At 39.5% G+C, this 16,113-nt stretch overlaps 1 protein-coding gene across 1 annotated transcript in view; it reads left to right on the forward strand.

Annotated features, from left to right (window-relative positions):
- The window catches only part of CLSTN2 (calsyntenin 2), a 1,488,165-nt gene that overhangs the window by 531,194 nt on the left and 940,858 nt on the right, over nt 1–16,113 (forward strand). The window contains exon 2 of the mRNA XM_073625925.1: nt 917–1,039. Within this exon, the coding sequence (XP_073482026.1) occupies nt 917–1,039 (123 nt within the window). The remainder of the gene's footprint in view (nt 1–916; nt 1,040–16,113) is intronic.

Genomic DNA, 16,113 nt, shown 5'->3' on the forward strand with positions numbered 1-16,113 from the left:
GTCAATAGAAAAAAAAAACATAAAACCAAGGTCTCCCTGTACAGAAAAGAATGAATAGCTACCTGTTCTGACAACTATGTCACTGATCTTCTCTGGCTGCAAAGGTTGAAGTATTTTTAGCATCCAGTATATTTATGGGTGTGTTGAATGCTTGCAGAGCACAGTGGTTTGATCTGACATATCAAACCAGAGCTGAAGATTGAATGCTGAAGATTGTTCGGGTACCATAGAGAGTGAAGGGGCAAAGAAATATTAATTGCAGGCAGTCTCCAGTGTCATTTAGCTTAAAGTGCCAATTAAAATAATAAATATGTTATACTTACCTAATCTGTGCAATGTTATTGCACAGAGCAGCCCCTTGCCTTCTCTTCTGGACTCCCCTGTTGACACTTTTATGCTCCTTCTGTTCTGTGTGTGTTCCCATAGCAAGTTGTGTGCTATCGGGGCACATGTGTGGGTGCTCTCCTGAGCCATGTTGTGTGTGTCCATGGACACACACAGCATGGTTTAGCCCTGTGCTCATCTCCCATTTTACAGGAGTTGACTGACAGCAGTGGGAGCCAATGGCAATGGAGAGAAGCCGGACACAGCGCTGGATTGATACAGGACTCATGTACATGGTAAGTGTTTGAGGATGGAGGGGGCACAAAGCAAGTGCTAAAAGGGGATGCATTAAGAAAAAAACCATTGTAACTTTAGAACCACTTTAATAGCTAAATTTATCCATATTGAATTATGTTGTGTGAGCAACATCTGTTAAATTTGGTTGTCGTAGGCAGGTGCTCATGAGTTGTTTTGTTCTTACTAACCTGACAATATATTGTACTGTGCATTAGTTGCAGTAACTATAGATTACTGACATGAATTTATTCTAAAGTAAAACGTTTTAATGCGAGATCTCCTTTTTATACTTCAGTAAACAAGCACAAACCTTGGATTGAGACCTCATATCATGGAGTTATCACAGAGAACAATGATACAGTTATATTGGATCCGCCTCTTGTCGCACTGGACAAAGATGCCCCAGTTCCGTTTGCAGGTAGGACGTTGCACAATTATGTGTTGTTTTTGTAATGGCTTTGGTGTCAAACTTTTGGGATTTATGATGCGCTGTTTATAGCAGAGGTGTTATTTTGATTTTTCAGTTTGTTTCATTAATGGAATTATGCCATTATTATTCCTAATTTCCCTAATTTCAATCCAGTTTGTTGTTAAAGGTCAAGTGGTCTCCTTTGTTCCTTGAGTGAATGTTAAGCTACTGATCCTATTTAGTCAATGACAGGTAACCTAAAATGTTGAACACTGAGATCTTTATGCAATTTCTACCCGAAGCAGCCTGTCCCAAGTTCTCTTTTCAGCATATAGATAAGATGCTCCAATCGGGCAGCTATCTTTTGGGCAGTTTATATTTCTTAGGCCTGCAGCATAGGAACGAGGCAGGGACAAGGCCCAAGAAAGACCCTACTTTAAAGTGGCATCCTTAGCAGGCAGAAGCTCAGAAGGTAAGAGCCCTCTAGAAGTTTGCACCAAATATGTATTGTCTTTCCTCATTACATCACTGGACCAAAATCCTCAGTGATTGTCTGAAACAAATAAATATTTATAACTAATAAATTGATACCTCTCACACTTACTTAGGATGAGAACTCAACAGCAGCAGACAGAAATAATCAATGTACTGCATTTAGAAGAAACCTGCTGAACACAGAAAATATAAGTAAAACTCTGCAACCTAGGTGTAAAACATATACATTTAACTGGGTACACTCCAGCTTAAACTGGTTGTAAAGGCAGAAGATTTTTTTTATCTTAATGCATTCTATGCATTAAGATAAAAAGCCTTCTGTGTGCAGCAGCCCCCCTCAGCCCCCTAATACTTACCTGAGCCTATTTCACTCCAGCGATGTTGCACAAGAGGCTTGGCTGTTCGGGACTCTCCCTCCTCATTGGCTGAGACTGCAGTGAAGAACCATTGGCTTCCGCTGCTGTCAATCAAAGTCAGTGAGGCAATAAGGATAGAGAGGGGCAGGGGCTGGGCCACAACTCCATGTTTGAATGGACGCAGCGAGCTGCGGCTTGGCTTAGGTGCCCTGGTTATGTGCTCTCACTCACATAGTCACACTTTGACCATTATGGCCACATGGTATCATATACCGTAGATGTGTTCAAAGGATTGCACTGTGATTTTATTTACAAGGCTGAACTTCTAGGATTCCTGTACATTATTAAATAATAACATGTCTATTTGACACCACTTCTAGATGAGGTTCAGCAAACATGCTGACATACCTCACATTGTCACTCTGTTGTGTTACAGCACATAGCTTTTTTTGTGCAGGTTGCAGAAACATCTTCATCATGCACAGGGCAGATGTCCTATCAAGGCTGTAATGGTGTATACACTATTTTACCTTTCTCCCTAACACTCTGATAGCCTTCATATTACAAGAACGTGTTCAATACTCAGCACATTTGGAAGCTCTCTGCAAAAACACCCAGCAGCTGTTAATCTCATAAAATTGCATTATGTGACGCCTATTTCATCCCGCCTGCACGACCAGGGCACTAATGCAGATGGGTTATGGTAATGGACTTCAGGATACATTAGTTTGGGATTGGTAGTTATATGTGTAATGGATCGAAGGAAAAAGAAAGCTGTGTTCATAATTGGAAGCTCTTTTTCTGAGAACAAGGATTTAAAATATTCAACTTTTAACTATTGCCCTTTAACCTGCCATCTGCTGGAAAGGGATATTGTAGATATAAAATTGATTAATGCACATGTGCATTAATAAACCGATAATGTATTTAAACATATTGAGGAGGACTTTCTGAGGGTAGTTTTTTATTTCTAATGAGATTATATGGAGCTAAATCCTGACAGATTAAAGAAAAAGTTATTCATACATACTGCCCAACTTTTCAACTTCAGAATGAGGGACACTTGAAGGAGAAATTGACCTGCAGCGCATAGTGTGGGTGTGGCCAAATAGTGGGAGGGGCTTGAGGGCATGGTTAAACAAAACCCAGGCTTCCTTGTACCTATGAAATATGTTTTGTTTGCTTTGTATGAGTCTACATCATTAAAATATTCAAGGACTGTATAGTAACCAGCAACTGTTGAGTCACTGAACACTTTGGAAAGAAGTATATAATGTACAGTATTGTGTACATGATGCAGGAGTGTGTAAGGCATAACACAGTGGTTGGAGAGTGCTGAAGTCAGTGTTGGGTTTAGGATACGTAGCGCCAACTGCAGGGGTCCAGGGCGTGTTCAAGGTTTAGGAGTATGTAATGCACAGAGGGCTGTAGTCAGTGCTGGGTTTAGGAGTACACGACACACAGAGAGCAGGGTCTAGGCATACATAATACACAGAATGCAGGGAACAGGAATGGCATGCACAGAATGCAGGGGTCAGGAGTATGTAATGCACAGAATGCAGGGCACAGGTGTGTTGTGCACAGAATGCAGAGAACAGGAGTATGTAATGCACAGAATGCAGGGGGCAGGAGTATATAATGCACAAAATGCAGGGAACAGGAATGGTATGCACAGAATGCAGGGGTCAGGAGTACGTAATGCACAGAATGCAGGGCATGGGAGTATGTAATGCACAGAATGCAGGGGACAGGTGTGTTATGTACAGAACGCAGGGGACAGGAGTGTGTAATGCACAGAATGCAAGAAACAGGAGTGTGTAATGCATAGTAAGAGTCAGAAGTAAAAAACATAAGGAGTGCAGGAGCCAGGGGTGTGTAACGCACAGTGTAGGGATAATGAAAGGGCAAAATCCTCCCCCTCGCAAGCAATACTCTCCCCCACATTACCCTTTCAGCAAAAAAAAAAATCACACTCCCTCCACTCCAAAAAAAAAAAAAAAAAAATCCAGCACTACTTTGCAAAAATTCTCTCCCCCCTTCAAGCACAAATGTCCCCCATCGTATTGTGCATCCGTCCTGTACTAGCTCTCTGTGAAAAGTACCTATTGTTTGTGTAGCTGTGCTGGCCCTTTAAATCAAACAGTGTGTTATTATACTATCATATAAAACATATTTATACAAATAAAAATTAAATATATAATAAAAATAAAGTCCAAGTGAATTAATCCTCCGTGCTGAACAAATAGTGACTTCCAAAACGATTGTGCTGTGATTGACCACCACCATCCAATCAATATGCTTACCAAAAAGCAGTAATAAACAAGCCTGTATTTAGCCTATCTTTAGTCTTCCATGTGGGTAAATAGATATGTCTCCACCAATCTCTCAGACCACTCTCTCAAGCCACCAGTTAATACTGTATATTTTGCACTGAAAACAAGGCTTGAACCGCATTCCGGGTCCTAGTAACATTCAGCCATTACTGGCTAATACTGGAAAGCTGGAGAGACTCAGTGCTGGTCTAAGGCACATATACATGTGAGTGTACATCTTTTATATGACCTTTTAAAGCATGGAATTTTGCGCAGTGATGGCCATTTTTGTCTTTTGAGAAATATATTAACTGGAGGATTGAGAGAGTGGTCTGAGAGTTTACCCACACGGAAGACTAAAGAAAGGTTACATACAGGCTTGTTTATTACTGCTTTTTGGTAAGCATATTAATTGGATAGTGGTGGTCAATCACAGCACAATCGTATTGGAAGTCACCGTTTGTTCAGCACGGAGGATTAATTCACTTGGCCTTTATTTGTTTTATATATGTCATTTTTATTTGTAATGTTTTCTATGGAAATCATTAGGATAATAATACACTGTTTGATTTAAAGGGCCAGCGCAGCTACACAAATAGGTTATTTTTTTCACTGGTTTAGTGGTGAATATTAGCTGCAGCATAGCCTACATTATATAATACAAAAAATGGAATTTTTTTGCGCCAGTGGCACACAATGTACTAGCTCTCTACCTGGCTGGTTGAACTCATTGTTCCAGCATACATTTTGCCTTACATCCACCAACTGGCTGACTGCACCCCTTACCTTCTTCCCCGTCCTCCCCGGCTCGAGCCTCTAAGGGGCTGACACACGCTAGCACCACCTTGACTGAATTGCTACTATGTGATACGGTTCTTGCCGTGATGATGCTACGTGGGCCAGTATATTTGGTATCTGGATGATTGTCTTTTATGTGTTTTATGTCATTGTCTTTGTTTTTGTTCACAGAGCATGCTTATCGTGACATGTACAAGTGGTTTTAGGTGTACCCAACCTGGGTGGTTTGCACTTGTTGGTTTTAATTGGTGTTTTTTTTACCTCAAATAAACAAACAATTTCTTTGTAAAAGCTGTCCTCACCTTTCTGTCACTATCTCAGCCTACTAGGTTCCTTGCCCTAAGGAATGTTTTTTTCTCTACAAATTTCCCCCCACCCCACCCAAATACCTCTTCTAGCACATATCCTCCTGCTCCTAGCGTAAATCTTTTCTCCACTTCTAGCACAAATTATCTCCCCCTAATCCCCCACAGATCTTCTTCCACCCCCCAAATCCTCCCTCCTAACACAACTGCACAAATACTCCAACCTCAAATCCCCTTCCCACTTCTAACACAAAGCCACCCCTCCATCCCTGCACAAACCCTTCTTCCCCTCTTCAAAACCCTCCAGGACAAATCCTACCCCCATCTCTAAATCCCTCCCTAGCAAAAATCCTCTCCCCATGTTTAGCACAAATCCTCTCCCCCAAGTCCTCTCTTCCAGCACAACCCCCCACCCTTAGTCAAATCCTCTCCCCCCATCTTTCATCCTTCCCAACACAAATCCTCTTTGTGGATCCCCACACGCCAGCACATGTCCGCTCCCCAGTTCTATCACAAATCCCCCCTCCCAGTACAAACCCTAAAAACGCAAATGCTCTCTCCTTCTAATATAAATCCATACTTCCCAGCTGTCCCAGTTTTGGTGGGACCTTCCCTATTTATAAATAAAATCCTGCAAATCCGCACTAAAATTGGCTGTGGGAAACTCGTGTTCCATGCTCATTTCCCGAACTGCATTCAAAACACACTGCAGTTCCGTTCTGCAGTGGGTGTCAAATATCAAAAAAAAAAAAACAGAAAAAAAAACAAACACATTTTTTTTCTACATATTTTCTTCTATATATTTTTGGTTAAGAAAAATCGCAATAAGCATATATTGATTGGTTTGCGCAAAAGTATTAGCGTCTACAAAATAGGGGATAGATTTATGGCATTTTTATTATTATTTTTTTTTTACTAGTAATGGCAGTGATCAGCGATTTTTAACAGGACTTTGACATTGCGGCAGACAGATCAGACACTTTTGATACTTTTTTGGGACCAGTGACATTTATACAGCAAACTGAGCTAAAAATAGCCACTGATTACTGTATAAATGACAGTGGCAGGGAAGGGATTAACACTAGGGGGCGATCAAAGGGTTAAGTGTTCCCTAGGGAGGTGTTTCTAACTGTGGGGTGAGTGGACTGACATACAGTAGAGAGTGATCACTGTTCCTGAATACTAGGAACAGACGATCTCTCTGGACTTCCCTGTCAGAACTAAACAAGGTAGTAATGATGTGTACAGTGCTTATACTAGCCAATCATGTTTTATTCTTATTTTATTTATCACAGTCAGATCAATGAAATATTCCTTATGATAATATTGTTGAAGTTGTTGTTGTTAATATTTATTTTTGTAACTTAATTCTGCGTAAAACATTTAACAGTGCCATTTTATGAGATAATTTACAAGGGCGTATTTAGCGGCGGAATTAGGGGTAGGGTGTGGCAGGGTAGGGGTTGGGTGGGGCAACTGGTGGCGAGTAACTCTTAAGGCCTGGCTAGTAGCTCAGGACATTACATTTTGAGCCCTGTATATACACTGTATATATATATATATATATATATATATATATATATATATATATATATATATATATATATAGTATCTCACAAAAGTGAGTACACCCCTCACATTTTTGTAAATATTGTATTCTATCTTTTCATGTGACAACACTGAAGAAATTAGACTTTGCTACAATGTAAAGTAGTGAGTGTACAGCTTGTATAATAGTGTAAATTTGCTGTCCCCTCAAAATAACTCAACACACAGCCATTAATGTCTAAACCGCTGGCAACAAAAGTGAGTACACCCCTAAGTGACAATGTCCAAATTGGGCCCAATTAGCCATCCCCCCCACCGGTGCCATGTTACTTGTTAGTGTTACAAGGTCTCAGGTGTGACTGGGGAGCAATTGTGTTAAATTTCATGTTATTGCTCTAACTCTTTCATACTGGTCACTGGAAGTTCAACATGGCACCTCATGGCAAAGAACTCTCTGAGGATCTGAAAAAAAAAAATTTTGCTCTACATAAAGATGGCTCAGGCTATAAGAAGATTACCAAGACCCTGAAACTGAGCTGCAGCACGGTGGTCAAGACCATACAGTTTAACAGGACAGGTTCCACTCAGAACAGGCCTCGCCATGGTCGACCAAAAAAGTTGAGTGCGCATGCTCAGCATCATATCCAAAGGTTGTCTTTGGGAAATAGACGTATGAGTGCTGCCAGCATTGTTGCAGAGGTTGAAGGGGTGGGGGGTCAGCCTGTCAGTGCTCAGACTATACGCCGCACCAGGCGGCAACCAGGTGAGGAGTACAAAGACAAGTGTGTCTTGCCTACAATCAAGCATGGTGGTGGGAATGTCATGGTCTGGTGCTTGAGTACTGCCGGCACTAGGGAGCTAAAGTTCATTGAGGGAACCATGAATACCAACATGTACTGTGACCTACTGAAGCAGAGCATGATCTCCTCACTTTGGAGACTGGGCCGCAGGGCAGTAGTCCAACATGATAACAACCCCAAACACACCTCCAAGACGACCACTGCCTTGCTAAAGAAGTTAGGGAAAAAGTGATGGCCTGGCCAAGCATGTCTCCAGACCTAAACCCTATTGAGCATCTGCAGGGCATCCTAAAGTGGAAGGTGGAGGAGCGCAAGGCCTCTAACATCCACCAGCTCTGTGATGTTGCCATGGAGGAGAGGAAGAGGACTCCAGTGGCAACCTGTGAAGCTCTGGTGAACTCCATGCCCAAGAGGGTTAAGGCAGTGCTGGAAAATAATGGTGGCCACACAAAATTGTATAATATATATATATATATATATATATATATATATATATATATATGTATGTAGCACCCACCACCTTTAGGTGGGTGCTAGTTAGTTTGTTAGGATTAGTGTCAGGTAAAATTGCCAGTGTTTTACCCTGTTGGTGTAAGCTGGTTGGTTAATTTGGTTGGGAGATTTGATAGAATAGAGGAGGGAATTGTCCACCTACACTCTGCCCTGTAAGATTTCTATCACTTTCTCTGAAATGTTCTGGAAAGTGGGTGGACTGAGGGAGCAGAGTGGCAGGTAGTTTTTGGAGACCGCTCTGAGCCAATCATTGTTTTGTTTGGGCAGAGGCGGGACTGTTATAAAAACCAAGGTCACATGTTTCCTGGTGTGGTTGGAGATGGGATTTTGATCCAATGAAGCAGCAAGAATGTGACCCACAGGGGTCCAGGCTTGAAGGCCTGGGGGTGTAGTGCTTTCAGTGCTGGATAGCACAAGAACTTTAACCGGAAAGCCTGAAGGTTCAGAGACCTCAGCGCTGGATGGTTCATCCACAAAAAGTCACCTAAAGAAACTCCGGGAGCAATGTGTCAGATATCACCGGCTGGGATGGTTCTGAACATGTGGAGCAGGAAGCGGTTCCTAAAAGGATGCAGTAGATCGGGAATGCGCCCGGACTTTTCCTGAACTGACCAGGGAGGATTGCAGGAGTCAAGATAGGCAGGTGAGACCTGGCACTTCTAACATCCGAATTCCAAGGTGTTTTTCAGAGAGGCACCTATCAGTTGATTAGGGGAAAGGATAGAACTACTTTTAAAGAAACCAAAGATTTAGAGGCAGCTCATACTTCCTGAAGATACAGACTGTAAATATTGCACATTCTTTTCTACCATGCTTAAAGGAAAAGAATAAAGTTGAATGTTTCATTGTTCTGGACTGTCTGCTGATGTTATTTGTGTGAGGGAGGAGAACGGAACAACACTAACAGAAAGGCATGAACTAACAGCAGCTCCCAAGGGAGTAGTGCGCTATATATATATATATATATATATATATATATACAGTATATATAGAAATAATCAGAAGGGTGAGTGCAACTGCTGAATTGTTCATTAATAGAGTGGATGAAGATATTAATCTGTTTTTGCAAAAAAGTAATGAGAGGGATCATATTCCAAAAAATATGACAAAAGAGGAAATGATGGCTCTTTCCTCTTTGGCAGCACGTAAAGAAATCACGATCAAGCCAGCCGACAAAGGCGGTTCGATCGTGATTATGAATACTGTACAGTATGAGAGGGAAATTCTTAGACAGCTGACGGATCCTTTAGTATATAAATGTCTGGAAACGAATCCCACTTCCCGTGTTATGAATAGGATTAAGCAGGTGGACAGTAAAGCAGTACAAAATAATGTGATTGATACCACTACACAAACTTATCTTATTGCTGATCAGCCTGTTACACCGACTATCTATGTGCTTCCTAAAATACATAAAGATCCCATCAACCCTCCAGGATGTCCCATTGTGTCCAGCACTGCATCAGTTACTATGCCATTGGCTAAATATCTTGATAAGTGTTTGACACCCTTGATTACTCAGACTCGCTCATACATCAAGGATACTCAAGATTTTTTGAATAAAATTTGTTCACAGACTATTCCTCCTGATGCACTGCTGGTCACATAGGACGTCGCTAATTTATATACAGCCATCCCACATACTCTGGGAATAGAAGCCTGCAAACGTCTATTGCTTCATTCAAAAAAATACACTGCTGCTCAGATTAAGTTTCTCCTTGATCTGCTGACTATTGTATTAGAGGAAAATTTCTTTCTGTTTAAAGATACTTATTATTTACAATTAGCCGGAACAGCTATGGGCAGCAATGTAGCACCACTTTATGCTAATGCATTTATGGATATGATAGAACAATCTTTAATTTTTCCTTCTGCGTTATTCAGTGAACATTGTACAGTATGGTACAGGGTCATTGATGACACCTTTGCTGTATGGACAGGCGATTCAAATTCATTGTCTTTGTTCAATTTCTATTTAAACTCATTAATACCTGTTTTAAAATTTAACATCATGTATAACAATGTTGCTGTTCCGTTCTTGGATACTTTATTGTCCATCAAAGATGGACACATTGTAAGCGATTTGTATAGAAAACCAACGGACCGCAACCAATTGTTGTTGTTTTCTAGTTTTCATCCTCCTGGGGTATTTAAATCTATCCCATGGAGTCAACTAAAACATTCAACCAGGATCACGAGTGAAGTAGATACTTGTAACATGAGATTGGATGAGATGGAAGGCAGGCTGCGACAGCGAGGATATCCAGCAGATTCAGTGCATTCTGAACGCATTAACATACACAATAAGACCATATCAGTCAGTAATCAAGGTTGCAGAATGCCTTTCACCTCACAATTTCATCCATTTTCACATAATCAACAATATTATTAAAAAACATTGGTCTGTGTTGCACAGTGCTTATCCATCGGTTCCAGAATTCAATAATCCCCCATTACCATCCTGCCGACGTGACAGGTTGGTGAAGTCTGATCGATTTTCAACACCAAATCCCCAGGTAACCTTTCTGGGTCCTAAAAATACTGGTTGATTTCCATGTTTAAGTTGTATCCAATGCTCCAGCATGATGAAAGGGAAAAGTTTTTCCCACCCACTTAAGGGTTATGATATTTTGATCAGAGATCACTAAACCTGCCAGTCATCCTTCTTTGTGTATATCATAAAATGCCCTTGCGGTCTCCTTTATGTGGGGGAGACCACACAGAGGGTTAAGGACCGCATAGCTTGTCATAAGTACTCCATTCGGGACAAATTAGTTAAACTTCCTCTGGCTAGACATTTTGTTGAGCGGGGACACACGGTGTCACATCTAAAATTTATGGTGATAGATGGTGTCACCATAAATAGACGTGGTGGGGACAGAGAAAAGTCTCTAAGAAAGAAAGAAGTGGGTTGGATCCATCGGCTAGATACACTCCAGCCGAAAGGGTTAAATCCTGATTTTGATTTGTATTTATTTTTATAGTAAAATTTTTTTTTTTTTTTAAAGTTTAGAATTTTGTGGAGAGGTGGTCAATGCCATTAATGTAATTTATGTTATTTATATTATCACAATTAACAGTGTTTACTTTCTCTAGTTTTTTTTCATTTTTTTCACATTTATCGGTATCTCGTGCAATCAGATTGGTGCTAGTTGTGGTGTGTATGGTCTAATACAGGGATTGATATGCACAACCTGTTGAGGTATAGAGAGGGTGCATAGTTTAACATGCAAGATATAGGTATCCACTGTAGATCATATAATAAGGGTCAAATCTGCACACATAAAAAAATATATACCTTTTTATAGATGTGACATTTTAATTTTTTTATTTTTCATTTTTTTATTTTTTCGTTTTAATTTCAGGATTTCTGTGTCCATATTCCATGAAGTGTGAAATCTTCTTTCTACCTGTGATATTGATTCCTAAATTGTAAAAAATTGTATTCACATCTGAGGATAATTGTATGTGTATGTGATAACAGATTCGGTTAAACATAAATGATTATTTGATTGATTCCAGATGATTAGCTCCTTAATTGATTGCTCATTGAGTATATATATATTGCTATATGTATATTCATTAGATAGGCATGATTTTCTGATGAAGGGCATTATCTACAATAGCCCGAAAACGTTTATTATAGATACCTGATTTTATGGATGTTGTGGTGATGTCCTTTTGAAGATTTCAAAATAAATACGGTTTGTGCAGCAATCCCTTGTTTTTGGATTGTATATATAGATATATATATATATATATATATATATATATATCTATATATAGATAGATAGATAGATAGATAGATAGATAGATAGATAGATAGATAGATAGATAGATAGATAGATAGATAGATAGATAGATAGATAGATAGATAGAGATATATATCTATATCTTGTAGTGGCCACCTGTAATGCATGAGAATCACTATGATGTTTTCCAGCTTAACTGACAAATAGCTGTTTCAAATCTTTTCAGTAAAATAAAGAGTATAATCTAATCTCCAAGTAATTACCTTTCAACCTCAAGATACTATCGGTTTGTTTAACAAGTCTGAAAAGCAACTTGGGCTCTACATATTAAGAAGCAGATCATATCAAGTCATTGATTAGTCTCATACAAGAGGATACTCATGTGAATTCTGATCACTAAGAAACAACTCAAGTACATGCTCATGATACAGGTGGTTATTTGTTCATAGCCTTAGGAATATGGTGTATTTTTGCTACATAGATTAATTTACCAATATAATATATTTTTTTCATTTTGGTAGATTTACAATAGGGATCAGGATGTCAGGTCTCTAATTTTCCTTCTTACATATGTACAGTATGGTAGTTACACATTATTTAATATCTATAACTTGATAAGTAAACCATGAGTTGATAACAGTTCCTGTTAAATAAAAACAATGTAGATGTACCAGCCTTTTTTTTAAACACTTTGTTTAAAATTATATACAGTATATATATTAAATGTCCCCTTAACTGCAATTTTATAAAAAAATTTCTGTGTTTGAAGCTTTTGTGGTCATTTTGTCCCTAAGGGTACTTTCTCATTGGGGTGGCTGGTCTGTTGGTGGCACTTTTCGGCCAGTAGTGGGGTGCTTTTAACTTTTGCTAGCAGCCAAAGAAAGGGTTCAAACCGCCCTTGTTGCAGTACTTCCAAAGCACTTTTCAGGTGCTTCAGAAGCGCTGCCCATGCATTCCAATGGGCAGGGGCAGTTTAGGAGCGCTGTATACATCGCTCCCAAACCTCCGAAAAGATGCTGCTTGCAGAACTTTTTTTCCCATCCTGCAAGCGCACCGCCCCCAGTGTGAAAGCACTCAGGCTTTCAGGCGCTTTACAGGCGCTATTTTTAGCACTAAAATGCCTGAAAAGCACCAGAGTGTGAAAAGGGTCTAACAGTTACTGAGGTGCAGCATTTTGGGTGGCTTCCCCTCCTCCTCTTTACATCACAACAGTCAAATCTGAGTCACACAAAAATATGTAAAACCTTGGTTCCCTACAGAGTGGATTTCAGCTTCCACCACTAAATGTTGTTGCATCAATATAAGAACTTACAATCTATCTGAGCCAATTGTGCTGTCATGTGTCCATTTTGTTCTTCTCCTTAGAGAGCAGCCATGATTCACATGCAAAAAATGTATTTTTCTGTTTGTCAGGATTTCCAGGGGAAACATTAGCATACCGAGGACTTGGATTAGAGGCAGGAAAAAAACACTAAACTCTCCTAAACTCACCTTTACCAATGGCTTGGTACCATTGTTGGGGTGAATAGGTGCGGTTGAGGAGACGCTCCCAATGAAGCATTGCAGAGGTTTTGTGTTGGATCCGTGGGACAGTAAGGAGTTTGTAGATGAAGGAGATACCCTTTTAATTTTGGGTTTCTGCGTTATAGAACTTTAGAAGGTGCCAGAAGAAGGGGTCATTTGACCATTGCAGAGGCGGCTCTCTAATTAGGCGAAATAGGCGGTGGCCTCAGGCCTCGCAGTCATAGGGGCCTCGCACAGCTGGATTGTTTACCTAATCAGAGAGCCGCCTCTTCCAGCAGCAGAGGTATCCGCCATCACACAATCCTGAGTCCCCTCGTTTTGTTACAGGGAGAGATAACAAGGCTGCGAGTGAGATGTGTGATCGGAGCTCACGTACATCTCCGGATCACAGACAGGGAGAGCCGCTCAGCATAGCCTGTTCTGACAGATCTCCCCCCTCCCCCTGCTGCCCGCACAGCCAAACAGAAGAGGAGAGAGAGCTTCTGCTCCTCCTCCTCCCGCCCTCTCCTCCTGTGTCTGCCCCGCCCACTCTCCTCGGCAGTGTTCTCTGCTCTGCCTCAGAGAAGGGGATGTGTGGGCGGGAAGATTCAAGCTGAAGAAGAAAACAGAAAAGGAAAAGGGGAGTCTGATCCATCCATCCATCCATCCATCCCTCCATCCATCCAGTCCCTTCTGCGTCCCAGTGAGTACACTGATGTAGGGGATGCTCTTCCTTCCCTTCTTCCTCCACCCCCTTCTCTTTCTTTCCTTCCATTTTTCTTTCTTTCCTTCTTTCTTTCTCTTTCTTTCTTTCTTTCTTTCTTTCTTTCTTTCTTTCTTTCTTTCTTTCTTTCTTTCTTTCTTTCTTTCTTTCTTTCTTTCTTTCTTTCTTTCTTTCTTTCTTTCTTTCTTTCTTTCTTTCCTTCCATCCATCTTTCTCTCTCTCTCTCTTTCTTTCTTTCTTTCTTTCTTTCTTTCCATCTCTCATTCCTTCCATCCATCCATCCATCTTTCTCTTTCTTTTCTTCCATCTTTCTTTCTGTTTCTTTCCATCTTTCTTTTTTTCTCTTTCTTTCTTTCCATCCATCTTTCTCTTTCTTTCTTTCTTTCTTTCTTTCTTTCTTTCTTTCTTTCTTTCTTTCTTTCTTTCTTTCTTTCTTTCTTTCTTTCTTTCTTTCCATCCCTTCCATCCATCTTTCTTTCTCTTTCTTTCTTTTCTTCCATCCATCTTTCTTTCTTTCCTTCCTTCCATCTTTCTCTCTCTTTCTTTCTTTCTTTCTTTCTTTCTTTCTTTCTTTCTTTCTTTCTTTCTTTCTTTCTTTCTTTCTTTCTTTCCTTCCTTCCATCCATCTTTCTCTTTCTCTCTTTCTTTCTTTCTTTCTTTCTTTCTTTCTTTCTTTCCATCTCTCATTCCTTCCATCCATCCATCCATCCATCTTTCTCTTTCTTTCTTTTCTTCCATCTTTCTTTCTGTTTCTTTCCATCTTTCTTTTTTTCTCTTTCTTTCTTTCCATCCATCTTTCTCTTTCTTTCTTTCTTTCTTTCTTTCTTTCTTTCTTTCTTTCTTTCTTTCTTTCTTTCTTTCTTTCTTTCTTTCTTTCTTTCTTTCTTTCTTTCTTTCTTTCTTTCTTTCTTTCTTTCTTTCCATCCCTTCCATCCATCTTTCTTTCTCTTTCTTTCTTTTCTTCCATCCATCTTTCTTTCTTTCCTTCCTTCCATCTTTCTCTCTCTTTCTTTCTCTTTCTTTCTTTCTTTCTTTCTTTCTTTCTTTCTTTCTTTCTTTCTTTCTTTCTTTCTTTCTTTCTTTCTTTCTTTCTTTCCATCCATCTTTCTCTCTCTTTCTTTCTTTCCATCTTTCTTTCTTTCTTTCTTTCTTTCTTTCTTTCTTTCTTTCTTTCTTTCTTTCTTTCTTTCTTTCTTTCTTTCTTTCTTTCTTTCCTTCCTTCCATCTTTCTTTCTTTCTTTCTTTCTTTCTTTCTTTCTTTCTTTCTTTCTTTCTTTCTTTCTTTCTTTCTTTCTTTCTTTCTTTCATTCCATCTTTCTTTCTCTTTCTTTCTTTCCATTCATATTTCTTTCTCTTTCTTTCTTTCCTTCCATCTTTCTTTCTCTTTCTTTCTTTCCTTCCATCTTTCTTTCTCTTTCTTTCTTTCCTTCCATCTTTCTCTTTCTTTCTTTCTCTTTCTTTCTTTTCATTCATATTTCTTTCTCTTTCTTTCTTTCCTTCCATCTTTCTTTATCTTTCTTTCTCTTTCTTTCTTTCCATTCATATTTCTTTCTCTTTCTTTCTTTCTTTCTTTCCATCTTTCTTTCTCTTTCTTTCTTTCCTTCCATCCATCCTTCTTTCTCTTTCTTTCCTTCCATCTTTCTCTTTCTTTCTTTCCATTCATATTTCTTTCTCTTTCTTTCTTTCCTTCCATCCATCTTTCTTTCTCTTTCTTTCTTTCCTTCCATTTTTCTCTTTCTTTCTTTCTTTCTTTCTTTCTTTCTTTCTTTCTTTCTTTCTTTCTTTCTTTCTTTCTTTCTTTCTTTCTTTCTTTCTTTCTTTCTTTCTTTCTTTCTTTCTTTCTTTTCATATTTCTTTCTCTTTCTTTCTTTCCTTCCATCTTTTTTTCTCTCTTTTTCTCCTTCCTTCCTTCCTTCCTTCCTTCCTTCCTTCCTTCCTTCCTTCCTTCCTTCCTTCCTTCCTTCCTTCCTTCCTTCC

The sequence above is a fragment of the Aquarana catesbeiana genome, linkage group LG04 (assembly GCF_042186555.1).
Source record: "Aquarana catesbeiana isolate 2022-GZ linkage group LG04, ASM4218655v1, whole genome shotgun sequence".
Taxonomy (NCBI): domain Eukaryota; kingdom Metazoa; phylum Chordata; class Amphibia; order Anura; family Ranidae; genus Aquarana; species Aquarana catesbeiana.